Here is a 24,183-nt window from a genome sequence, read left to right as displayed (position 1 = left end):
CACGAATTTATGTTTCAGTTGGATGTCGTTCAGACTCAGAATGTGAAAGCGACAAGCAATGCTACAATGGACAATGCCTAAATCCGTGTATACTTGAAAATCCTTGTGCGAGAAATGCAGAATGCTTTGGAAGCGATCATAGGGCTCTTTGTAGGTGTCCCGATGGATATTCCGGAAATCCGTTTAACCTCTGTGAACGGGTGGAATGTAGCATAGACTCCGATTGCCCCAACAATCGAGCATGTCTAGAAAAGCATTGCGTCAACCCCTGCACCAACGTCGCGAATCCACCTTGCGCTGAAAACGCAATTTGTTACGTTCAAAATCATGCCGCTGGTTGCCAATGTCCACCTCATCTCCCTGAAGGAAATCCACTATCATACTGTTTACCAATTACAACTGTTGCTGAACGACCCGAATGTGAACTAGATCTGGACTGTCCAAGTAAACTTGCTTGCATCAATAACAAATGCGAAAATCCATGCAGCAAATTATCACCATGTCACCGGACAGCATCCTGCAATGCAGTGGATACCGTTCCGGTTCGAACGTTGACTTGCACTTGTCCGGAAGGTTGGATGTCAAACGATAACGGCGAATGTCTACCTGTCATTATCCCAGTACCACCTGGATGTACCTCAGATGACGATTGCTCCGACAACGAAGCCTGCGTTAATAGAATATGTCGAAACCCTTGCAATTGCGGTACTCATACTGTATGCTTCGTTCAAAATCACCGTCCCATATGTTCTTGTAAAGACGGTTTCGACGGAAATCCCAATATTGCCTGTCATACGGTCGGATGCAGATCTGATTCAGAGTGTGGCTCAGGAAGGGCTTGTATTAATGCTAATTGCATCGATCCCTGTTTAGTAAAAGACCCCTGCGGTTCTAACGCGGAATGCTTTACGTATAATAACAGGGCACAATGTCGTTGTTTGAGTGGTTTTAGAGGAAATCCTTACGATAAATGTTTGGTAATCGGTTGTAGATCAAACAGCGACTGTCCACACGATCGACAATGCGTAAACGCACAATGTGTTAACCCCTGCGTACACAGCAATCCGTGCTCATCGAGGGCGGAATGCAAAGTCCAAAATCACATTTCCCTCTGTAAATGTCCATCCGGATATAACGGTAATCCCTACATCGACTGCCACCTAGAGCCTCAACCCGAATGCCGACAAGACAGTGATTGTCCAAATACTTTAGCTTGCTTAAATCGAAAATGTCAAGAACCGTGTTCAGTACTAATACCCTGTCAAAGACCCGCTGAATGCAAGGTTATTCCATCTATTCCGTTAAGAACAATGATATGCGTGTGTCCACCAGGATACATTAGTAGCGGAAAAGGAACGTGTCGACCAACAACATCGGTCAAAGAAATTGGCGCTTGCGTTGCTGACAGTGAATGTCCGAGTGACAAAGCTTGTATCAATGCCCTATGTAGAAACCCTTGCACTTGTGGTAGTAACGCGGAATGTACCATCCGAAACCATAAACCTATCTGTTCATGTAAAGTTGGTTTTGAAGGAAATCCAGAAATCGAATGCGTTCTTGTAAGATGCAGAAGTGACGACGACTGTTCAAGTCAACACACTTGCGTAAACCAACGATGCGTTCCTGCTTGCGCTCCTGACGGCTCGTCTTGTGGCACCAAAGCTGTGTGCTATCCGGTAAATCATCGAGCCATTTGCGACTGTCCGCCTGGACTTAGGGGTGACCCGGCGATTTCCTGTGTTGCAGCAGGTTGCCGCAGTAACTCCGACTGTCCAACCGATCGCGCTTGTATTAATAAGCAATGCGCAAACCCTTGTGCGGAAGGCGACATTTGCGACAAGAGCGCTGAATGCAAAGTTTACAATCACATTCCACAATGCGCCTGTCCACCCGGATATGTTAACGATGAAAATATGAAGTGTACAAAAATTGAAGAAAAATGCAAAATCGATTCCGACTGCCCTCTAGAACTTGCCTGTATCGAAAGCGATTGTGTCAATCCTTGTAATGCCACCCAACCCTGCGGAATCAATGCCAAATGTAAAGTTGCTAACACTGTACCCGTTCGAACAATGGTTTGCGAATGTTTACCTGGATATCAAGGGAACGCAATTGTCCGATGCGATAAAGGTAAACATCCTACTGAAAATTTCACTTATTTATATCCCCAACCCTCACAAAATCTTATCAAACCGTAATCTTTCTTGGCTGATGGTTCCAACTTTCCATTTCTACGTTTCTAATATTAATGTTTCGTTCCCTACCCCAGAACTTAAGGTAGGAAATATGCAATTTCTTCTAGGTTTTCTGTAAAATTTACCACCAAATACTTTAATCCTTAATTATTGCATTTTTACTATTTATCTATAACTTAAATTATTTTCTAGTAACAGAATGCAGGATAGACAAGGGCTACATTCGGACATCTGACGGTAGATGTATATGTCCACCTCCTCGAGCCCTTAACGATAATGATGACTGTATTCCTTGCCTCCCTGAACAAGGATTTAAAATAGACGAATCAGGTCGTTGCGTGTGCGATTTGGAACGCGGTTTCATTATAGACGAACGAGGAAACTGTGTGTGCCCAACAGAACACGGTTACCGATTGAACAAAGAAGGAAAATGCATTCCGACACCTGTACAACCCGAATGTGAGACCGATGATGATTGTTCTGACGACAAATTATGTAAACCAACAACAAAAACATGCGAAGACGCGTGTATCGATAAAATATGCGGGGAAAATGCATTCTGTAATGCCACCCGTCATCGTGGTATGTGTCAGTGTAGACCGGATTATGTGGGAGACGCTGAAAAGAAATGCAGTAAGTATTAAGTGAAATTTTTCTTAACCAATCATCATCATCATAAGGTCGTCAGTCCTAAGACTGGTTGGACACGAACCTCCACTCTGCTATCCTAAGCTAAACTTCGCATTTCTCTAAAACTAGAACAACCCTCATCCTTAACTATTTGCGAACATCTAATCTAACTAACCCTCTCAACTCCTGTTTCTACCTCTAGTATGTCTCTGACTAGACCTTCATGCCTAAGAAGGTGTCCTACCAACCTATCTCGCCTATTTTTTATTGACTTCCATGGAGTCCTCTGTTCTCCTATTCATTTCTAACCTTTTCTACCCACGTTATCCTCATCATCTGCCTATAGCACCACATTTCGAACGCTTCTAACATTTTCTTTTCCGCCGCGCCCACTGTCCATGTTTCGCACCCGTACAACGCCGTGCTCCAAACATACACCTTTAACAACCTTTTTCGAATTTCTAAATTAACCGTTCGCGAGCATAGAAATGACTTCTTTTTATTAAAGGCGACACGACCCTGCGCTATCCTCTGCTTTATATCCCTACTACTTCTTCCATCCTCACTTATCTGACTTCCTATGTATCTAAAATCAGCCACTTCTTCTAATTTTTCGTCTCCTACCTTTACATTCGCTCTTTCTCTACTTTTTCTTCCCTTGCATACCAGTATTTTAGTTTTACTTTCATTTATTTTCATGTGATCTGTCAGTACCGCTTCCATTTTATTTAATGCTATCCTCCTTGCTAGATGCTAATACTGCTATATCATCTGCACATCTAAGCATACTATTTTTTTTGCCCTTGCACATCTGTCTTAAATGATGTTGATCGCGTTTTCGATGTATAGATTAAAAAGTAGCGGTGACAGTGTGCATCCCTGTCTGACTCTCTTTCTAATATTTACTTCTCTACGTTGCAACCCCAGCTCTATAACTGCTTGTTGCTCTTTATACAAACTAAGTATCACTTTTCCATCTTTGTAACTCATCCCTACCTATCTTAACCAATGTCTTGTGAAAATCAAACTCTTCTTTTCAGTATCGCATTCATCCAGAAAAGATTTCCCACCACCAGAAATCGTCGTGAGCTGTCTTTCTGACGGAGTCAAAGTTAAAATCCGCATAGCAGAACAAGGTTTCAATGGTGTCCTATACGTCAAAGGACACAGCAAGGATGAACAATGTAGGAGAATAATATCTCTACCGTCAGAATATTCAGAACCAAGAACAGAAATATTTAAAGTCCAATTTGGTAACTGCGGACTCATACATGTCAATGTAAGTTGTGTGGTACAATATCAAGGTAATTTTTATCAGTTTGTTTGTTCTAAATTGCTACTTATATCATCAAAATTCTTTTCGCATCGAAAGTGTATTCTTTCGCAAAGATTTTAGCTTAAACATCATTCCACTAAGGTCTACAGGAACAGGTATCATAGATTAAGTTATAAAAATTTTTCACGGGGGAACCCCCAAAAGGCAGCTGGTGTAGTGTAAGGCCAATCTGAGCATCTTCTTAATTTATGTTTAGGGTCAAGCAAGCTTCGTTCTCGTAATCCAAAAACATCCGAAACTGGTCACTTACAAAGCCCAAGCGTACCACATAAAATGTGTCTACCAAACAGGAGAACAGAACATCACTCTAGGATTCAACGTATCAATGCTTACAACTGCGGGAACGATAGCCAATACCGGACCACCTCCAGTATGTACCATGAAAATTGTGACTCAAACCGGTGACGAAGTGAACTCTGCGGAAATTGGAGACAATCTGATGTTACAAGTCGACGTACAACCAGGATCGATATACGGAGGATTCGCAAGGAGCTGCGTCGCTAAGACAATGGGAGACAAAGTAGAAAACGAATATCTAGTAACCGATGAAAACGGATGTGCCACCGATCCGACCATTTTCGGCGAATGGGAATACAACGCCGATACTCAAAGCTTATTGGCCAGTTTTAACGCATTCAAATTCCCCAGCAGCAACAACATCAGATTCCAATGTAACATCCGCGTTTGTTTCGGCAGATGTCAACCCGTAAGTATTTCCTATGCTTTTGATCATTCTTTCATATTTCACTCGAAAAAACGTGATTATTTTTGCGCAGGTCAATTGCCGCGGATACAATGCGTTTGGACGAAGAAAAAGAGACGCTGGTGATGAAAATTCAACCGATGTAGCAGAAGCGAATGATTTAATGAGCGGTCAATTGAGAGAAGAAATAACTATACAATCAAACGCAATCCTAACATTTGAAAGAAGGGATGAACGCCCCGCAGATTATTCTGAAGGTAGGAGATTTTGCAATTAAACAAATCGTTTACCAATACATAAAGTCACAAAAAACTTATATTATCGTTAATTTAATTAATCAAAAAATTTATGACTGCTTTTATTATAAAAATCAAATAAAACACTGGGCAAAAGCAAAAACAGCCGTCCAGTTAGAAGGTACATATCACAATTGTTTAAAAATATCATTAAATAATCCAATATTTATTTTTTTTTTGTATCGAATTAAAAGTGCATTTTTTTATTATTTTAACAGCAAGTGCTCAAAGAGTGGAAGATATCTGCGTCTCAATTGTTGGATTCATAATAGCTTTAGTTTTGACGGCCCTTTTGGCCTTAGTAGCCATAGCCGTAGCAGTATCGTGCTGGCTAATGGCCTATCGCCGAAAGCCGAAGATTAGCGGTCCATTGCCGCATCCTCCCGAATTTCCCAACCCTCTGTTCACAACCCCCGAACCGATGGCAGAACCAAGTCCTGATTACCTCACGTAATTAACGAATAATTTTGTAGATATTAGATTAAGTATTTATCAAACCGATACGTAGCTTTAGATAACGATGACGCTGCCTTGTAAACCGAAGAAATCAAGAAAATTAATACAATTTGTAAATATTGAATTCGGTTAGAACAAAAGGAAAACAAAAATACTCTTGTTTAATGAACACAACTTTTTGCTAGATTCGAAGCATATCGTACGATATTGGTTTTTTTTTTTTCGAAAGGTCAGTTTACAGTTTAAATTTTTAATCGAAAGTCTACTCACTCCGACAGATACGATGAATTACAACTGTAAACTTTCCCTTTTGTTAGTGAATAGAATGTGTAAAGACCCTGCATAACTCAAATTACTAAATAACATAAGGGTCGTTATACATTTCGTACTATCTTTTCCATTGGCTAAATATCAAATAACATGGGAAAACTAAATTGGTGGTGGTTTCTGTCCTGAACTAAATTGCTACAAAATTAAAATAAAAAATTAACTCATTTTGTAACTTTTTTGTTTATTTTTTTGGTGCATTCTTTCTTTCTCATAGAAATTATTAGATATTTTCCTATTACTTAACTTTGAAGCCTTTGGAAGATTTAGCAATGTTAAAAGACTACTTTTTATATATTGTATAAAGAATGAATGTTGAATGAATGAAATTATGCTATGTCCAAAGTGTTCTAAATTGGTGCTGACTGATTTTACTTAGGACGATAATTTAGTCATTTTTTATTTAATTTTTGTCGTACTATGACGTTTATTACTGTTTAAAAGACGCTTGGTTTTATTTTTTATGAACGAACAAAAAAACATTACATTTAATTCCTGTTAAGTCCTAAAACCCACTCACTAAACTAACTAAAATTATTAATGTTATTTTTTCGATACTGTTTTGTAACTCAATATTAACTGTTAAAATTGTGATAATTAATTTTTGCTTTAAATAAACGATTTATTAAAAAAGTGTTTGTTTGTTATACACCTTTAATAAAAACATTTAATGCCGATGAAGAAAGACTACTTAATTGTAAAATATTGTAGACTGAGTGAATACTTACAAAAACGTAAAAGGTCCAAGCATAAACCTTTTTTAAAATTTCGAGTTACAAGTTAAAATGTCGATTTGCAACTCGACTCAATCCCAACCTAAGTTAAGGCAATTTTAGGAAAGGACAAGAGTCCTACAACATAATTGAACTTAATGATTTCGTTCGAGTGGTTGTAATCATAAGGTTACAGTAGGTAAAGACAACAAGAACGAAATGAGTGGTGTAGTACTTCTGTTCTCCCTTAAAATTGCCTGAACTTAGGTTGGGATTGAGTTAGGTTGCAATTCAATAAACATTTAGAGTTACAAGCTGAAATTTCGAGTTACAAACCACCCTGAATGTGAAAATCGTTACCTAAAGAAAACGCAAATAGGTACAAACCAAGGATAGTGCAAAAAAATTATCCAAAACTGGACAATCATATAAATCAGTCATAAATGAAGACTTACCCATCTGCTTTTCCGACATCAAGTTGCAGTTATCTGAAAAAAAAGTAAAAAATTGTTAATGGCTAAGTTACTCCACATACTATGCAAAATCCACTTAAAAACACTAAATTAATAGACTAATTACATAAATAATTAGTAAATAGTAGATAACAATGCAAGGTACTGAATGAAATTAAAAATAGACTGACAATTATTCAAAAATTTATATTAAGTAATCATAAAATTCAAGAGGTAAGAAATACACATGCATACCTATACACTTAAAAATATCATAATGGCCGACCACGCTTGTCCATTATCACCACTATCAATTCACTTTTTAATCTACATTAATTATTGTTTATCAAAATTACCGCATAAAAATCAAAATACACCGTTGACGCGTATACATTCGCAATGACAACACTACAACAAATGAAATTATTAAACAACACCGACATAATCATCGCGTTACTATTTTATACAACGATGTACTTATTTCTGAAATAAAATTCACATATTTTCCACAAATGCCGGTCAAACAAAACATCTTTCGAGAATCGCTACCCAATCAGAAAGAGATAGAAAGGAACATAGAATGAAGATAGTACGTACAACCGACAAAGAGAAATAGTAAAGAGTAGAGAAGAATAAGAAGACACTTTTCTAACTGTACAGTATCAGTCAAAAATTATGCGAGTTTACAACGGAGTTTTAAAATACTTTTAATATTGTTATTTTTTAATTTATTAGTAAATAAAACACTTTACGCATACAGGTAAGATTCAATTATCCTAACTAATAAGTGTTATTACTTCTTTTTACTATATATACTGTAAAAAATTCACATACCTATCAAATCTACAATATACATGCAATATTAACATTTTATTTCTTGTTTTAATTAGTTTTAGAAATGCAATTTCCTTTTCTTTTTAAAATTGTTAAAGGGCGAAATAAACACTATAAAAGCCAGGATAATTAAAAAGAACAAAAGTAAGGCCGAAAAATTTTAGAATGTTTTGTAACCATTTCTTTATCTGAGTTTATATTATCTAACTTCTTTTATTCTTCTCTATGCCTATTTAATCTGTCTATAGTCTAAATTCCTAATAAACAAAAAAAAGAGGCTACTTATCACTAAAATGCTTTATTAATCAAAACAAATTCTTGCATTCTGATGAAGCAAAAAATACGTGAAAACATATTTTTAACTTAACCGTTATTTAATTTTTATCAAGAGCACACAAAAACAAGTATTAAAGAAGGGAAAGGAAAAGTATTGCAACAAAATCCCAAAGAAAACGTTTAATAAAACCAGACATTAGCTAAAACAACATTTTCTATATATTAATATACTCAATGAAAAAATATTTTTAGGAAACTTACAACGTTTTGCATAGCTATATAGAAAATTACGTGGTCACACAGGCCGCAACCACACACATAACTGACTAAAATGAAAAATATAACTGATTATATATACATATAAAAAAAACTAATTGTTATTAAATGATAGCAGTAATAATTAATCAATTAATTAATTAACAGTAGTAAACTGTATTTAATCATAGTAAGTTATGCATAATATCATCGACGACATCTCCATTCTGATGTGAGACGCGGTTAGGCCCTTTGTAATCGTGTCGATGAGCTTTCCTTATTTGTAACAACTGCTCAACCGACAAGATGAGGAAGACCTAAAATTCGTATGTGAAATCCTATTTCGACTGTGTTTAAAATCATTTCCGTTTTCAAAGTCCATTTAACGTTAGCCAAGCCAATTATTTATCAATGCAGCAAACAGTGAAAAAGAGGACGCAGCCACCGAAGGCCAAAAGTTTTCTAATCATTCAACACCAGTTAATGATTTTTCGTTTACCCAATCAACCACTTGGCACCAATTAAAAATGCGAAAAATCATATAAGCACGTTTAAAAAATATATCAAAATTTGAACTTCCACAATAATTTCAAAAATTCGCAAGATAATGTTTAAGCTGCAAAATCAAACAATATAATTAGTGCACTAGTAATTTCAAGAAAAGTAACTGTGGTTGATTGCATATACATAATTGCCCGTTACCAATGTCACAAATCGGTTTATTTTTGAATATTTTTCTGGCAGTGATTAAACAACGGCACCAAAAAAACTATATCAACACCGTTGTCACTTTAAATGAAAATGAAATTATAAATTCGGCAAGAATCATGAACAAATAATAAAGAAAACTAATAAGGTTTTGTCTACCTGCAGTGGTGTCTTGCTCTTTTATCACAGACAACAAAAAGTTGAAGAAATTTATTCTTTGTTTAAGCAATAAAGTACGAACCAACCAACCAATGCTCTAAACACAATTAAAAAAATTACGCGTGTATTATCATTATAAAAATTGATCACTTTTTAATATTAATATTACTATTATTATTATTGTTTCCTGTTTTTCTAAGTCTTAATAAAAGACTGCCACCGATGTTCTGGTTTTGTTTTACGCTTACAGTATGGCATTAGAATAGAAACGATTAATAATTTCAATGTCTGGATCCCCAGACACCAGAAACGGGAGACGCTTGTACTTCCTGAGTACCGCTTCCGCCTCCAAAAGATGGGAATTCGGTCACACTTGCAGTATTCGGAGCACGTTGTTCCCAGGGGGCACCCTGTACAACAAAACCGCTATCGTCTGTTTTCTTGTCTCTAGGACTCTCGTTAAACGCGTTGCTTAAAGAGTGACGGTAACTATCTCGGAGCTCTTGCTCCTGTACGTCCTGCATCTGAAATAATACAAAATGCATAATTAGAAAATAAGACACCACAACGTTTTAATATCAATACAAAAATCGAATAGACAAGAAAAGCTTACGTATTCTTCTTCCAAATTAAGCAAATGATCTTTAGCGTCAGCTACGTTCTCCTCTTGGCCGCTGATCACTACAACACTTGGATCGGGATCATCTGGTCTAGGGAACTTGATGTCGACTTTAAAATCTTCCATAATCTTTCTAACATTGCGTCCTCTGGACCCGATCAGTCGCGAGTGAACGCGTGAATCAATGAAAATCTCTTCTCGAATCATTTCGTCAAGTTCGTTAACGATCTTCATTATATCGTTCGATGCTCTTTTGGTATTCTCTTCGTAGCCCACAATTGTTATAACATGTTCTTCTGGATCACCTACAAACAAAAAGAAAGGAATGGCAACAATTATTTAATAAAATTCAACCATTAATTCAATAACATTTTGAATTTTCACTTTACAGTCACTTGCCTTTCTTGGGGAAAATTATCTGCACATCGTTGTCGTTCCTAATTTTCTTGATAATGGCGCCCCCACGTCCAATAATTTTTGGATGATATTCAGGATTAACTTCAATTTTCAACGTGAAAGACCTTAGCTCTCTGTCTTTCCGGTCAAGTTCAAGCTCTTTGACGCGTTCTTGAACGGCCAATTTCGCCCTTTCCACATTTTCAGGAGTTCCAGTTATTTTTATTATGTCCTCTTTCTGTTCAGCAGGCGAGAGGACAATATGCACATCATATTCGTCCATTAACCCTCTAACTTCGCGACCTCCTTGTCCTATTAGTGAACGGTGCAATTCGAACGGAACATCAACATTTATAGTGATTGGCACGAGATCTAAAAGGGCTTGTTTGGCTTTCAAACAGTTTTCTTCCTTGCCAGTAATACGAATAACGTCACATTGACGAACTGATTCGGCCTCGGCGTCTCCATTAACTTGACCATTAAGAGGAAAATACTCATCTAAAAATTTAAAAATACAAGTACTCATTATTCAAGATCAAACGAAATAAATAACAAATTATAATAATTAATGTAATATAAAAATATTACTCACCCATGTTATTTCTTTCAGGGAACTTAACTTGCACTTCATATTCAGCAGTAATTCGTTGTACTTTTTGGCCTTTTGCTCCCATGACTGTACGATGATGTCTTTGAGAAATGATACAGTCGATTGTGATCATTGATTCAAGATCAGTGATTATTTCTTCTATTCGAGCCTTAGCAGCCTCAATACAGTTCTTCGCACCCTTTAATACAACTTTATCACTTTCTATTCCTGGCCTGGGGAAAGATATCATCACACCGCCACATTCATCGGTGATACGATGTAAAACTTCACCCCTACGGGCAACGAAATGTTTATGATGACGTTGATCGACGGTCATTTCGCTTTCAACGATGTTGTCCTTCACGTAAAAATTATATTATTAAAATTAAAATAAAAACTGAATTTGATTTTATACGATATAGTAAATTCTTAGGTTTGAATTTATTTTATTAAAAAAAAGGAAGATAAACTTACAATATCCTTAATGGAAATTTCCAGATAAGTTTTAGCTTTCTCAACAGCTTCTTTCTTTCCTATAATAGTAATCAGTTCTCTGTCTTCATCATCGTTGGACGGGAAAACAATTCTAGCGCCAGTTGATTCTCGAATTTTCTTTATATTAGCACCATTCTTACCTATCAAGAATTTATGATGTTGAGGTTTAGCTCTTACCTGAAAAAATGGAATAAAAACATATAGCAATTGACGGACAAGTAATGATAATCAATATAAAGAAGAAACTTTTAATAAAAAAAAATATAGAAATTACCTCAACTGTATAGCTTGACAATTGTCTTTCATTAGTCAATTCTAACAGTTGTTGTTTAGCCTTTTCGACGTCTTCCTTGGGTCCTTTAATCATAACCTTATCACTCTTACTCTCAGTGTTAGGAAATTTTATGCTGACTCCACCACACTCATCCATTATCGATCTTATAAGCTTTCCGCCAGCTCCTATTATGGAATTATAAAATTTTGGAGGTATTGTTATATCGACAGTTACAATATTGTCCAGCTCTTCCTGTATTTTTCTTATTTTCTCCTTAGCCTCTTCAACGTTTTCTTTCTTACCGGTGATTGTTATGACATCATTTTTGTCTACTTCAGCGGGAAGATCAATTTTTGTCTGAGTTTCTTCACGTATCTTGCGTATGTTCATGCCCCCCTTTCCAATTATAAACTTGTGGAACTTTTTGTATATAGGCACTTCAACTTGGTAGGAGGATTCATTCCATTCCTTTACTAGTTTAACTAAGTATTTGTGGCACTTGTCGACGTCTTCCTTAGGACCTCGGATTTTTACCACGTCCCTTTTATCGCCTTAAAAAAAAGCAAAACTGTAAATGGGAAATATCACACTTTACTTACATAATTTGAAAAAGTGGTAACTTACTAGGACCAGGAAAGTTGATTTGAACTTGATTAAATCTCTCTCTGATTTCCCTTATTTTCTCTCCTTTGGCACCAATGAGATTCCTATAATGTCTCTGTTCAATTATGACATCTTTCTCTTTTTCGTTCTCTAACTTTGAAACCTTTTCTTCAAGTTCCTCTTTGACTTGTTGGACTCCATTACGACTACCTTCAATTCTGACAAGTCCACTTTCGTCAATATTAATTATACATCCTGTCTCATCTTTCATTCTGTTCACATTTGCCCCGTTCTTTCCTATGATGTGTTTGTAATATCGTGGATCAATATGGATCTCAGCAAAAGTTAATTTTTGGATAAAATCTTTTGCAAGAGCTTCAATCTGTTCTTGTGCTTTTTCTACCTCTTCAGGTGGCCCTTCAATCTTTATTTTCTCTTTATCAGTAAATTCTACATGGACCTTGGGTAAGTTCTGTGTGATATCTTTTATATTAGCACCTTTACGTCCAATTATATATTTGTGAATCCAGGAAGGAGCCTCAACATCGGTAGATCGTACCGAATTAGCCTTTTCATACACTTTATTCAAAGCTACAAGAAACTACTGATAGAAATACAACCCCACATACTTTCGCCCTGTAAATTAGCTTACCATGACCTAATTTGTCGTGAGGACCTCTCAATGTGATTGTACCAGTGCTGGAGTCATTTGATGGCATTTCGACACTTACACCAGTAGTTTGAAGAATTTCTGCAATGGTGCCTCCTTTTGGTCCAATAACATACTTATGTTGAGACTTAGGTACCTCAACACAGACAGTGGTGCATCTTTTTTCCTAAATTAAGAAAAAAATAATTACACTTCTCTGATTTTTTAAATGATTCACTCACCATGTCTTTATAAATAGCTTCTATTTTGGCTTTTGCTGCCAATACTCCTTCTTTTTCTCCTGCAATAACAATCTCATCCTTCATGACAGATTGGGGAGGCACATTGATCCTGGCCCCAGTTTCCGCAATCATTGCGTTTAGATTTTCGTTGAAGGCGCCAAGAATGAACGGGTGATATATTTTAGGAATGTTAATTCTCTCAAATGCCTTCTTTGACTGCTCATCAGATGTAACGCGAATTTCGTGTTCAGCCTTTTCGATTCCTTCTTTAGTACCTGTGATGGTAAGCACGTCAGACATATCGTTTACATTGGGCACTTGTATTTTAGTTGCTGTCACTTTTTCTAATTCCTTCAAACGTTCTCCCTTTTTGCCCAAGATCCAACGATGATGCTCTTTCGGAATGGAGATTTGTTTGACAGCCTTTAAATATTATATAGAAATAACAAAAATGTAATAAAATTATAATAAAGTAACTGACTTGAGTTTGAAAATGAGTCAAAATCTTCCTTCGGGCTTCTAAAACTTCATTTTGCTTTCCTGTTACTAGAAATGTGAGAGACTGATCTCTACTGGAAGATATCTCAATATGAGCACCTGTTTCTTTCATAATGTTAGCACACATCACTAATGATTCTCCCTCGCCGAATTTTTCGCTATAATCCAGTTTTCTTTCGCTAAATGGGACTCTATTATACAACAAATATAAATTTTAGTGAAAATAACTACTATTAAATATTGAAAATATACTTGAAAACTTGAGTGATAATGGACGAGCCAACTCGCATCTTGTTGTTGCTCTGTCCCATTGAATTATTCGTATTTGCATTGTTGAAATTAGATTCTGGTAAGGCTGGAAAAAGGGCATCATAACTACAAATGGATGGTTCGTAAGCTGCTCCCTCTTCAATCACTGATTGCTGCATTTTGGGGGTGTCCTGTGTCGCGCCAAGTCTTACAGCAACACTAAATAACAAAGAAAACACAACTTCAACCAAGTAAGTCAGATTAACAAAGTTGCTTTAATTGAATGCAAATAGAAATGAGAAAAAAATTAAAATTTGCGAAAGAGATAGTCCTACATCTTTAGTTAACTTTTAATCTATTACTTTTATATTAATTTTCAATTTGAAGTGAAATTATCTTTCAAAAATCAACAAAGTTTATCAGTGCTATGACCTTGCTGTTGAAGCACTAATTGGTAAAATACCTGCAGCTAATAGTTAAAATAGTTTGAAATTAATGATGAATACCTAATGGACCTTCAGCATAACTATACAGAAAAGTACAAGTTCTATGTATGTAATGATTTGTTGTCTACTTAAACAAATAGAAAGTTTAAGTGTTATAGATAAAAGGAGAAAATAAACTTATTACTATTTATTGAAAGATGTAGTAAACAATCTGACAAAATATTGTTAATATTATATATTGTACAAAGTAAACAGTTAAAACACATACCTACAAGACAACATGCTCTATTAATAAATTAAAAATTAATGTTACAAAAAACAGAAATTTAAGAATAAAAAATTTGCAACAATTTCAATAACAATATCAAACACCTCAAAAATTAATTTACATATATTCAAGATTGTAGAAATAAATCACATTATATACTATAGGCACTTTTGCAAAATTTTTCAAAACTTTATTAAATTGAAAGCACTGCATAGATTTAGCAGCACAAGGGCATTGACCTGATTTAGTTAAAAAAAATTAGGAATAATGTAAAAAGTGCCTAATTGCATTGATTTTAGACCAACAAAAAGTTAATCATACCTAACTGTTTATTTTAAGAAAGTTGCTCATATTCCTTAAAAAATACCACAACTATTTTCTGAAAATTTTATAAAATCTAAGTATTATATTCTTTTATGGTCCTCTAAAATTTATATATATCAAACAAAAAAAATATATATTTGTGAAGCTCTACTTGATTTAATTTCATTAGAGAAATAAAAATGCAATCTCATTACTTTAAACATATGGTCGCAAAAAATACTAGTAATGAATATTACATACTTTTTATAAAGTTAATTTATTCGGAATAGAGTTAAAAGAATTCCAGATGTTACACTCCACAAATTTAAAAAGCGATAAGCACCATTTCTAAAATGATGGTCGACGTGTCACGGATTCGAATATAAAATTATCTATTTGAACAAGAAAATGTACTTACTGTACTGTAAAAACAGAAAATCCGTCCTAGAAATACCTTGACGTTTTTGGATTCTCCAGTTTTTCCTGGTGTCTTTCTGTAAATAAAATTTGCAAATAAAGTATTTTTATCGAAGCACATGTGAACATTCACCTACCGACTTCCAAACGTAAAATGTGAGAAAACGAGAAAAAATGCTTTGTATCAGGTTCTACATATTTCGATGACATTTTATGTTACGTAAATTACTTGGCAGATGTTTAACTATTGAATGCTAGATGTCGCTCTCATTGTACTCAAACATTTTGAAAAACAATTTTTTGAAATATGTAAGCCCATATTTATAAAGTAATTTCATTCATGGGAATATAATAAGCAAAAATTAAAAGTGAATTACTAATATTAAATTAAGCAATACCAAATAAATCAAGTGGTCCTTTTAATTTTTTAAAAAGTTTAAATTACAATTATGTTTATAACTTAATGTGATAATATCTAGACAATCCTAAACAGTTATAAATATATTACATTTATTAGTACTCATTATGTAACAACATATAAAAGTAATAAAACTTATTATTTACGCTTGTCATGAAATTTAGCAGCTTTCTTTTTTATAATTTGAAGTCTTTTGTCTGCACTTATGATATTAATATTAGGAGTCACGCAGTTTGAAGAAGAAATATTAGAAGGAGATTTTCCAGAATGAGATAATTTGCCTGATGTTTCTTCCCAAGAAACTAAAAAGATAATTAATTAATATTATAATATTTTGGTATCAATTTTTCAATAAAGAACAATATATATAATCACACTGAATTAAAAATTTGCTATAAGATGAAAAACTTGTTAGTAAATGTTTTTGTTTTTACCTTTGTTACATATTTCTTTTCCTATATTATATAAGATGAAATAAGCCCGAGATATATTAAACAAATAAAAGATATAAAACTAGCTTTTCAAAAACTTTTAAAATGACAGTGTAATGATTACATACTTGGTGAAGACTTATTAGATCCACCACTTTTATACAAAGGTGAAGTACTGCTTCTAATCTGAGAGGTTGAAAGTTTCAACTTAGATGAAGAAGATGACAAAGGGGAGGGAACCCTAGATGGAGATGCATGCATAGGACTTCTCTTTAATTTTTTAGCATCCTGTAAATATATAGCAATAAATAGTTCATACTGTATAATATCTATGTTATAAAACTCAAAGTTTACCTTACAATTCTGACAAACCCATGTACCATCTGACTCTAATGAAGTAACGGGAGGTCTGTGACACTCTTGGTGATACAGAGCATGGCAACCACTGCATTCCAATAGGCGGTTTCTTGCACCTACATCCATTTCACTATAATTTAGAATATTTACATTAATCAATACATGATCAAAACATAAAGTTTCCTTTCTTACTTGCAAACAATACACATGAGATCCATGAGTTCTTCCAATTCATTATCTGAACTAGAGGCAGTCTTACTTTCTTCTAGCACATTAATATGAGGTTTAATTTCATCTAGCCTATTTTGTTTAACAGCAGTAGAAATAATACTCGACAGTTCCTTATTTAAACCCGATTTATTTTTTATTGCATCTTCCAGATATATTTGTAAATCACACGGTTCACCACTTAAAAAACTGTAGGAATGAAGAGCACTGATAGATTTAATATAATAAGGGTCTAAATCGTTTAAAGACATGATTACACTATACAACAGGGTTGAACCCAAGTTTTATTAGAGGTATAATAGTGGAATACTATAAATTAAGGTACAATGTATTATTTATCGAATGTTGTTAACAGTCAAGATAACCTAAAAAGTTCAAATGTTGATTACGTCATTAATCAGTCATTAATTGAGTACCATAGATTCTGTTTACGATTACATTCCATAAATACAACCATAGATTAATCGAACATTTATCCATGATTTTTCACTGTCATAGATATAGTCATAGATTGTCTCTGTTGACAGCTTTAATCTATGCCTCTAACCTATGACTTTAACCTTAACTAATTTGTATTTTGAACAGTTTTGTTCTTTCAATTTTTAATGTTTCATTACCAAAAGGAATAATTGAATTAATTAATAATAATTACCCAAATATAATAATTATGATAAGTTGTTTTAAGGAAAGTTGAACATCGCATACTAACATCATTTCACCCGAATTAGAAAGAATTACTGCTGAAATCCAGTACAAAAAAAACCGGTAAGATCAGATTTTGTTTATATTATGTGAATTTATTATGAAATTGCTTCATCAATTACAGAAAATGGTAGTACGAAAGTTCGAAGAAGAATTGAAGTACATGGAAAAACTAAATCCATACTGCTGGAAAATTAAAAAAGGCTTTCAGCCCAACATGAATGTGGAAGGCGTATTTTATGTTAACTCAACGTTGGAAAAATTAATGTTAGATGAACTGAAAAATGCTTGTAGACCTGGCATGACTGGAGGTTTTTTGCCAGGAGTTAAACAAATAGCAAATGTTGCTGCTCTTCCAGGTATTGTTGGAAAGTCTATAGGACTTCCAGATGTTCATTCTGGATATGGCTTTGCCATAGGTAACATGGCAGCATTTGATATGAATGACCCTAATTCGGTAGTTTCACCAGGTATATATGAAATTATTTGTTAATAGAACATTTTTAAAACTAAAAATTTTTTAGGAGGTGTTGGTTTCGACATCAATTGTGGTGTAAGATTACTTCGTACAAATCTTTTTGAAAATGATGTTGCACCTGTAAAAGAACAGTTGGCTCAGAGTCTGTTTGATCACATTCCTGTAGGAGTGGGTTCAAAAGGTAAGTAATTCAAGATTTTTTTTAATTTTATATTTTTTTGATCCAAAATATTGAATCAGGTATAATTCCAATGAATGCTAGAGATTTGGAAGAAGCTTTAGAAATGGGCATGGATTGGTCACTTCGTGAAGGATATGTTTGGGCAGAAGATAAAGAGCATTGTGAGGAATATGGTCGTATGTTAAATGCAGATCCAAATAAAGTTAGTTTTAGGGCAAAAAAAAGAGGATTACCACAGGTATTAATATTAATAAAACAAATTCAGTTTATTTGATTGTTTTAAATAAACTATTACATCTTTAGTTGGGAACTTTGGGTGCTGGTAATCATTATGCAGAAATCCAAGTAGTAGATGAAATTTATGACAAATGGGCTGCATGCAAAATGGGGATTGAAGAAAAAGGCCAAGTTTGTGTAATGATCCATTCCGGAAGTAGAGGATTTGGACATCAAGTTGCAACAGATGCATTAGTTCAGATGGAGAAAGCAATGAGTCGAGACAAAATAGAAACAAACGATCGGCAACTAGCTTGTGCCAGGATTAACTCTCAAGAAGGACAAGATTATTTAAAGTCCATGGCTGCTGCTGCTAATTTTGCATGGGTTAACAGAAGTTCCATGACTTTCTTAACTAGACAGGTAAGAATTAATTTTTTTGAAAATGCATTTCAAATTGTGAATCAATCAATAAGAAGGATAAGAAGGTAAGAAATATTTTTAAAAGTAATTTGCAGAATGCATGTTTTTAAGTTTTGTAACAAATTTGAAACCAATTTGATATTGATTAAAACCATTATACTTTTTAAAATTATAAAACTATAATTTTTATTACTTTTAGGCATTTGCCAAACAATTTCAAACAACTCCAGACGATTTAGACATGCACGTGATATACGATGTATCTCATAACATAGCAAAAGTTGAAGAACATGTTGTAGATGGTAAATTAAAGACACTTCTTGTACATAGAAAAGTGAGTTATTTTACTGCACATATTTTTCTTAAAAACATTTTTTAATGATTTTATACATTTTTTAGGGATCGACCCGAGCTTTTCCACCAAATCATCCTTTAATACCAGTAGATTACCAATTAACTGGCCAACCGGTACTAATTGGGGGAACGATGGGTACTTGCAGCTATGTTTTAACGGGTACTGAGCAAGGAATGATAGAGACATATGGGTCTACTTGTCACGGAGCAGTAAGAACACTTTTGATATTGGTTCTTAATTATCTTTCACGTTTTTTGTAATTAATTTTTTTTTTATTTAATATGTAGGGTCGAGCATTATCAAGAGCAAAATCGAGACGTAATTTAGATTACACCGATGTTTTGGCAAAACTGGAGGAAATGGGAATATCAATTCGAGTAGCATCTCCGAAGCTGGTTATGGAAGAGGCCCCAGAATCTTATAAAAATGTTACTGACGTTGTTAATACTTGTCACTCTGCAGGAATCAGCAAAAAATGCATCAAACTAAGACCGATTGCAGTTATTAAAGGCTAATGTTTTAATAAAAGAAGTGTGGCCTACATTTTGTAAAAACATTAATAAGTTCTTGTATTTATTTTTTTTTTGTAATAGAATTTATCTTTTATGAATAAACATGAAACATTCACTTAATAGTGCATTATTTGGTAATAAGTAAAATGAGACCTTTAATTTGATGTATTGTACATGTACTTGCAACCCATGCAAACACTACTTCTGAATTACTATCAAGTAGATTAAATGAAACTAAAATATTTTATATGTTTACTTTGTTAATTATAGATATGTATAATTTCCTCATAAATGTTGAATACAACCAAAATAAACGAGAAAAATCAACTCTAAAAGGTCTTTTCTATGCGTGATATTTCATAATAAATTCAGTTTTATATGAAATTTAAATCAATAATTGGAATAAAAATAATCANATTGTAATTAAATTGCAAAAACCAATACAAATTAATATTTTTATTATTATCACAAATATGACATAATTTCTGAAAAAATGGAAAGGGGTGATCAGATCTTTCATAAGTGTAACTACTTATAATTTTACACTACAATACTAAGTATTTTTATTATCAATTCCATCTTCAGTAACTATTTAACAAAAACTTGTGATCACAGAAAATAATATCTAATGATAAGTACACCCTACATATAATGTAAATGTCGATACTATCCAAATAATCTTGGTATGGAAAATAAAATTGCTGATATGTAACTTCTTTCTAGTCGGAAAGTGCGTATGTAGGACTGTGAGAGTTATTTCGTGAATGTGAAGTAAACGCGTAAGCGAAAGTTATACACCCTATTCTATCATTTACATTAATAAAGTTGGTGCTCGCTGAGATAGGAAGTACGAAAAAGAGGAACTATCAGCCGTTTGGTCTGGTAGCCTTGTTCTTGTACAGCACAATACATTACCATGCAATTTATGCAGTGAAATTATTATTTTGACAATTAATGTAGGGCTTGCATTTTTCATTTATTACAAAATAATTCTACATGATGATTTAGGTAGGTGTACTCTAATCGTAAATAGGTATTATTAGATTGGTCCACTAAAAAGAGATCTAATAAGCAACTTTAATAAGCTACCTAAAATGTATTATGTATTAATTGGTCCCTTTTCTATTATTAAATCTGTTCTATTATGTTTGCTATTTATCCGTAAAATGGGAGCTACAACTGCATGTGTCGCTACATTTTGCGTTAATCGAATTTTTATTATCGTATTCTATAGTGTGATAAACATTATCATCGTTAACGTTTTCATACGTACTCGTCTTTCTATCTAATTTGTCGGAAGAGATTTTCATATTTGTTTCACTGGGGTTTTTTGAAGTTTTATAAGAACCGTTGCCAACGATATTTATGTCGCTTTTATTCGGATTAATTAAAATTGGCTGAAACTCCTCCTCGTCGTCATTATCGTCCATGTGATCGCAAACAAAATTCCCACATTTAGGACATTCGAATATATTTGGCTGAATGCTGTTCCTGAATTTCTACAAAACAATTTTTTTTATCAATTGTGCTCAAGATGAAGCTATAAGCAAAAACTACCCCACAGCAGCCCATGAAACGTATGAGAGCGAGAATTAAATTAAAGGAAAATGTTCTTCAACATACCTCTAAAAGGGTCTTCCCCGGCGATTTCATAAACACGTAAATCGCAAAGAGAGGTACGGCAATTATTGATAAGCTTGAAATAGTCCAGCCTAGCGCTCTTGCCCATACTGGATATTCGTATTGACCGTTGTTGTACGTTGGGGATTCGTATCCTACGAGGCAGGAAATCCAAATAGCAAGGATTAAAAGAGGTGCCGCCAAAAGCCAACAAAACCTAAAGAATAAATTAGGGGTGTGTCCAGTCATACTCTTAATGTTATCACATAATCTTTTAACTCCATAGAACCATGCCACAGCTACCACTTCGAAAAACGCCAGATATATCAAAGACACAGAAGCTGCATAATGATCCAACAATTGAAAGAAATAAATTCCACCCTGAAATATATAATTTTTTCTTTAAAAACAAAAATTACGTATGTTTAATAAGTTTTAAAATGTAACTACCATTTAAGGAAGTTTTTTAATAATATAAAATATAATAAAAAGTTCGCAGTCTTGTAGTCTGGAAATATTTTATTATTTTGTACCTTTGTAACATTGGGTAATCCACAAAAGAATGATACCACACAAATAACCAAAACTAACATTTCGTGGCAAAGAAGATGTTTTTTAATCCAGTCAGGAAACCCATCTTGTATTGAAGTAACAACTACTTCTACAATGGCAAACTGTAAATTAATAAAGTGCATTATTTCGATTCTAATAATTTCTTTGAAAAGAACCTACCATACTGTTTAAACCCAAACATATTAACATAAAGAAAAATAAGGAAGCCCAAAGTACAGAAGCGGGCATTTTGCCCATTGCTTGGGGATAAACTACGAAAATTAAACCAGGTCCTAAAAACAAAGATGATTTCAATAAATGATACATTAGAAAAATATTTATTTTAATAAGTCGAAATATTTGTATAAAAATAAAACAGTAATTTTATACAACATCGTACGTATCCACTTTTATAAATAATTATTATAAAACTGTGTACCTACATTTACTTTTTGATAAAGTTTATTTATTCTTCATTTACTCCATGCAATAAATCAAAATAACACAGAACAAATACATATTTTGTAAATATAATGTAAAATACAGCAGCAGAGAGATTATAGGCGCAACCAAGGACAAAATATTTTTTAATAGATATAACACAATTTAGGATATTAGTTTCAAACATAATTCAAGTAAATGTGTATATATAAACCCTAGATTAAGTCAAATTGATAAAAAAAATAATAAACGTAAAATAATCGTGCTCTTAAATGTCAGGTGCGATGCAACAACCACCATGTCCCGAGGGTTACTAAGTTTCTTACCGCTGCAGGTGTTTTTAAATCAGACCTATCAGAATTGGTTATTGCTCCCCGCCCCATTAAATTAATGAATGAAAATGTGAATGAAATCGCTAGGCGCCGGTTGACCCAGTTTTCGCACTTTTACACACTCTAACCACCACCACAGTTACCGGAAGTTATTATTAGGTGACAAAAAATTCATTCCCGTCTAATAATAGCATTTTTAGTATTTTTATTTATGGAGCAATAACTCTACAACCACTGCATCGATTTTGTTTCCACCAATTTAAAGATATTTTAAATTTTAAATTACCTATGTACCTGCCCTAAAGTTGATTACTAAAAAAAAAATAATTAATATAAACTTACCATCAGCAATAACGTCATCAATAGATTTATTTTGCTCCAACGCAATGTTCCCAATTGTCGCAAAAGAATAAATTCCAACTAATAAACTAGTGACCGCGTTTACAAATGATACTGCCAGAGTGTCCTGGACAATATTATTGTTAAATTTATTGTAACTAGCAAAGGAAATCATCGATCCAAAAGCAATTCCCATTGAATTGAATGTCTGTGTTACAGCATTAACCCAAACCTAGGCATATTTATTTATTAATGAAAATAATGATTGGTTTTGCATTTATTATTTGTTTACTTTCGCATCTGCCAGTAATTCCCACTGGGGCTTGAAAAAATATCTTGTTCCCAAATTGGCTCCCTCTAAAGTCAACGATTTTCCCAAAAACACAAGAATGAGTAAAAAAGGTAGAGTCGTGGTAAGGTACCTCACTTTAGCAGAAGATTTGATGCTCTTCCAAATTGCAAAGTATATCAAAATCCAAGCACACAGTAGACACGCTACCAATTCCCACCTTAATCCTTCAGGATGTTCTATACCATCGCTGATTTGTAGCACTTTATAACTACGAAAAAAAAATGTATTAATATCTTTTAATGTTGATAAAAATTGAAATAACTAACTCGTAAAATTCTTCCGCTGGTGTTCTACTGTAAACACCTACAACAGTACGATTTCCCTTATTTGGCACCCAACAATCCAGAGTATTCCATCTGTTATCACATTTCACCCAAGGTTGTACATCTTTGAACGACGAAAAAAAGTAATAAATTCCGTAAGCAATTATAACACTGTAGTATGTGGACAATAAAAACGAAATTACAACACTTGCCAAACCAGCTCCTAAAAATACAAAATAAGTAAGTACATAATTAAATTTATATTATTGTAAAAAATATATTAGTAGTTTTACTTCAAACGCCCTGTATGTCTCTTTTTATTGAATAGCATTTTATAAATTTATCGCTCAAAATAAATTAATTACGTAATTACACAAATTATAATAATAAAATTTGAATTCATATGAATAAGAGGAATAATAGGTGGGTCAAGGGCTTCAGTATATGTATAATTAAAGTAAATTACCGCTGATAATAACAATAGTTCTTTGAAGTCATGGTTAACAATTATTTCATAATTTTGTAAAAGAATTTTTAATGTACTTAATTAATTATAAAATGGAAACTATTAAACTGATACCTTTAAATAGAGGAC

At 33.6% G+C, this 24,183-nt stretch overlaps 6 protein-coding genes across 17 annotated transcripts in view; 2 read left to right on the top strand and 4 right to left on the bottom strand.

Annotated features, from left to right (window-relative positions):
* LOC108733574 overlaps positions 1–6,576 on the top strand; it is a 78,383-nt gene extending 71,807 nt beyond the window's left edge. For all 12 annotated transcript variants that reach the window (XM_025980428.1, XM_025980434.1, XM_025980433.1 and 9 more), the window contains 6 exons: positions 19–2,130; positions 2,388–2,828; positions 3,866–4,104; positions 4,358–4,867; positions 4,938–5,121; positions 5,379–6,576. In XM_025980428.1, the coding sequence (XP_025836213.1) occupies positions 19–2,130; positions 2,388–2,828; positions 3,866–4,104; positions 4,358–4,867; positions 4,938–5,121; positions 5,379–5,614 (3,722 nt within the window). In that variant the 3' untranslated portion in view covers positions 5,615–6,576. The remainder of the gene's footprint in view (positions 1–18; positions 2,131–2,387; positions 2,829–3,865; positions 4,105–4,357; positions 4,868–4,937; positions 5,122–5,378) is intronic.
* Positions 1–7,717, bottom strand: part of LOC108733576 (protein transport protein SEC31-like) — a 260,375-nt gene extending 252,658 nt beyond the window's left edge. The window contains exons 1-2 of the mRNA XM_025980436.1: positions 7,364–7,717; positions 7,112–7,144 (exon numbers count right to left, since the gene is read on the bottom strand). The gene's annotated coding sequence lies outside the window, so the exon portion shown is untranslated. The remainder of the gene's footprint in view (positions 1–7,111; positions 7,145–7,363) is intronic.
* A 666-nt stretch (positions 7,718–8,383) lies between these two features.
* Positions 8,384–15,603, bottom strand: LOC108733608 (vigilin). The gene is made up of 13 exons (XM_018464844.2): positions 15,526–15,603; positions 15,390–15,465; positions 13,958–14,173; positions 13,689–13,896; positions 13,208–13,630; positions 12,969–13,152; positions 12,338–12,907; positions 11,714–12,264; positions 11,419–11,616; positions 10,948–11,302; positions 10,359–10,853; positions 9,954–10,264; positions 8,384–9,864 (listed from the first exon to the last, which is right to left on the bottom strand). The coding sequence occupies exons 3-13, from the start codon at positions 14,131–14,133 to the stop codon at positions 9,622–9,624; spliced, it is 3,714 nt and encodes a 1,237-aa protein (XP_018320346.1). The 5' UTR covers positions 14,134–14,173; positions 15,390–15,465; positions 15,526–15,603; the 3' UTR covers positions 8,384–9,621.
* A 202-nt stretch (positions 15,604–15,805) lies between these two features.
* LOC108733573 (integrator complex subunit 12) lies at positions 15,806–17,200 on the bottom strand. Its single transcript, XM_018464760.2, has 4 exons — positions 16,787–17,200; positions 16,592–16,724; positions 16,366–16,525; positions 15,806–16,108 (listed from the first exon to the last, which is right to left on the bottom strand). The coding sequence occupies exons 1-4, from the start codon at positions 17,071–17,073 to the stop codon at positions 15,945–15,947; spliced, it is 744 nt and encodes a 247-aa protein (XP_018320262.1). The 5' UTR covers positions 17,074–17,200; the 3' UTR covers positions 15,806–15,944.
* Positions 17,201–17,355: 155 nt separating this feature from the next.
* On the top strand, positions 17,356–19,809 carry LOC108733568 (tRNA-splicing ligase RtcB homolog). Its single transcript, XM_018464756.2, has 8 exons — positions 17,356–17,587; positions 17,649–17,994; positions 18,049–18,183; positions 18,243–18,421; positions 18,487–18,822; positions 19,022–19,156; positions 19,222–19,386; positions 19,465–19,809. The coding sequence occupies exons 2-8, from the start codon at positions 17,652–17,654 to the stop codon at positions 19,690–19,692; spliced, it is 1,521 nt and encodes a 506-aa protein (XP_018320258.1). The 5' UTR covers positions 17,356–17,587; positions 17,649–17,651; the 3' UTR covers positions 19,693–19,809.
* Positions 19,810–20,826: 1,017 nt separating this feature from the next.
* LOC108733567 (sodium- and chloride-dependent GABA transporter ine) overlaps positions 20,827–24,183 on the bottom strand; it is an 18,893-nt gene continuing 15,536 nt past the window's right edge. Inside the window, exons 4-11 of the mRNA XM_025980394.1 lie at positions 24,169–24,177; positions 23,592–23,811; positions 23,266–23,533; positions 22,977–23,205; positions 22,042–22,154; positions 21,843–21,983; positions 21,313–21,690; positions 20,827–21,188 (exon numbers count right to left, since the gene is read on the bottom strand). Of these exons, the coding sequence (XP_025836179.1) occupies positions 20,841–21,188; positions 21,313–21,690; positions 21,843–21,983; positions 22,042–22,154; positions 22,977–23,205; positions 23,266–23,533; positions 23,592–23,811; positions 24,169–24,177 (1,706 nt within the window). The 3' untranslated portion in view covers positions 20,827–20,840. The remainder of the gene's footprint in view (positions 21,189–21,312; positions 21,691–21,842; positions 21,984–22,041; positions 22,155–22,976; positions 23,206–23,265; positions 23,534–23,591; positions 23,812–24,168; positions 24,178–24,183) is intronic.

This window comes from Agrilus planipennis, unplaced genomic scaffold (assembly GCF_000699045.2).
Source record: "Agrilus planipennis isolate EAB-ADULT unplaced genomic scaffold, Apla_2.0 scaffold41, whole genome shotgun sequence".
NCBI classification, from domain to species: Eukaryota; Metazoa; Arthropoda; class Insecta; order Coleoptera; family Buprestidae; genus Agrilus; species Agrilus planipennis.
Note: the sequence above shows the minus strand (reverse complement) of the source record. Positions and strands in the feature narration are given on the sequence as shown.

Coding starts and splice junctions, on each gene's coding strand:
- LOC108733568 (XM_018464756.2), top strand. CDS start 17,652: ATGGTAGTACGAAAGTTCGAAGAAGAATTGAAGTACATGGAAAAACTA. Junction 17,995..18,048: donor TAATTCGGTAGTTTCACCAG/GTATATATGAAA, acceptor AAAATTTTTTAG/GAGGTGTTGGTTTCGACATC. Junction 19,157..19,221: donor CACTTCTTGTACATAGAAAA/GTGAGTTATTTT, acceptor TACATTTTTTAG/GGATCGACCCGAGCTTTTCC.
- LOC108733608 (XM_018464844.2), bottom strand. CDS start 14,133: ATGCAGCAATCAGTGATTGAAGAGGGAGCAGCTTACGAACCATCCATT. Junction 12,265..12,337: donor AATCAACTTTCCTGGTCCTA/GTAAGTTACCAC, acceptor CTTTTTTTTAAG/GCGATAAAAGGGACGTGGTA. Junction 11,303..11,418: donor AAATTTCCATTAAGGATATT/GTAAGTTTATCT, acceptor TTTTACGTGAAG/GACAACATCGTTGAAAGCGA.
- LOC108733573 (XM_018464760.2), bottom strand. CDS start 17,073: ATGTCTTTAAACGATTTAGACCCTTATTATATTAAATCTATCAGTGCT. Junction 16,725..16,786: donor CTCATGTGTATTGTTTGCAA/GTAAGAAAGGAA, acceptor TCTAAATTATAG/TGAAATGGATGTAGGTGCAA. Junction 16,526..16,591: donor GGGTTTGTCAGAATTGTAAG/GTAAACTTTGAG, acceptor ATATATTTACAG/GATGCTAAAAAATTAAAGAG.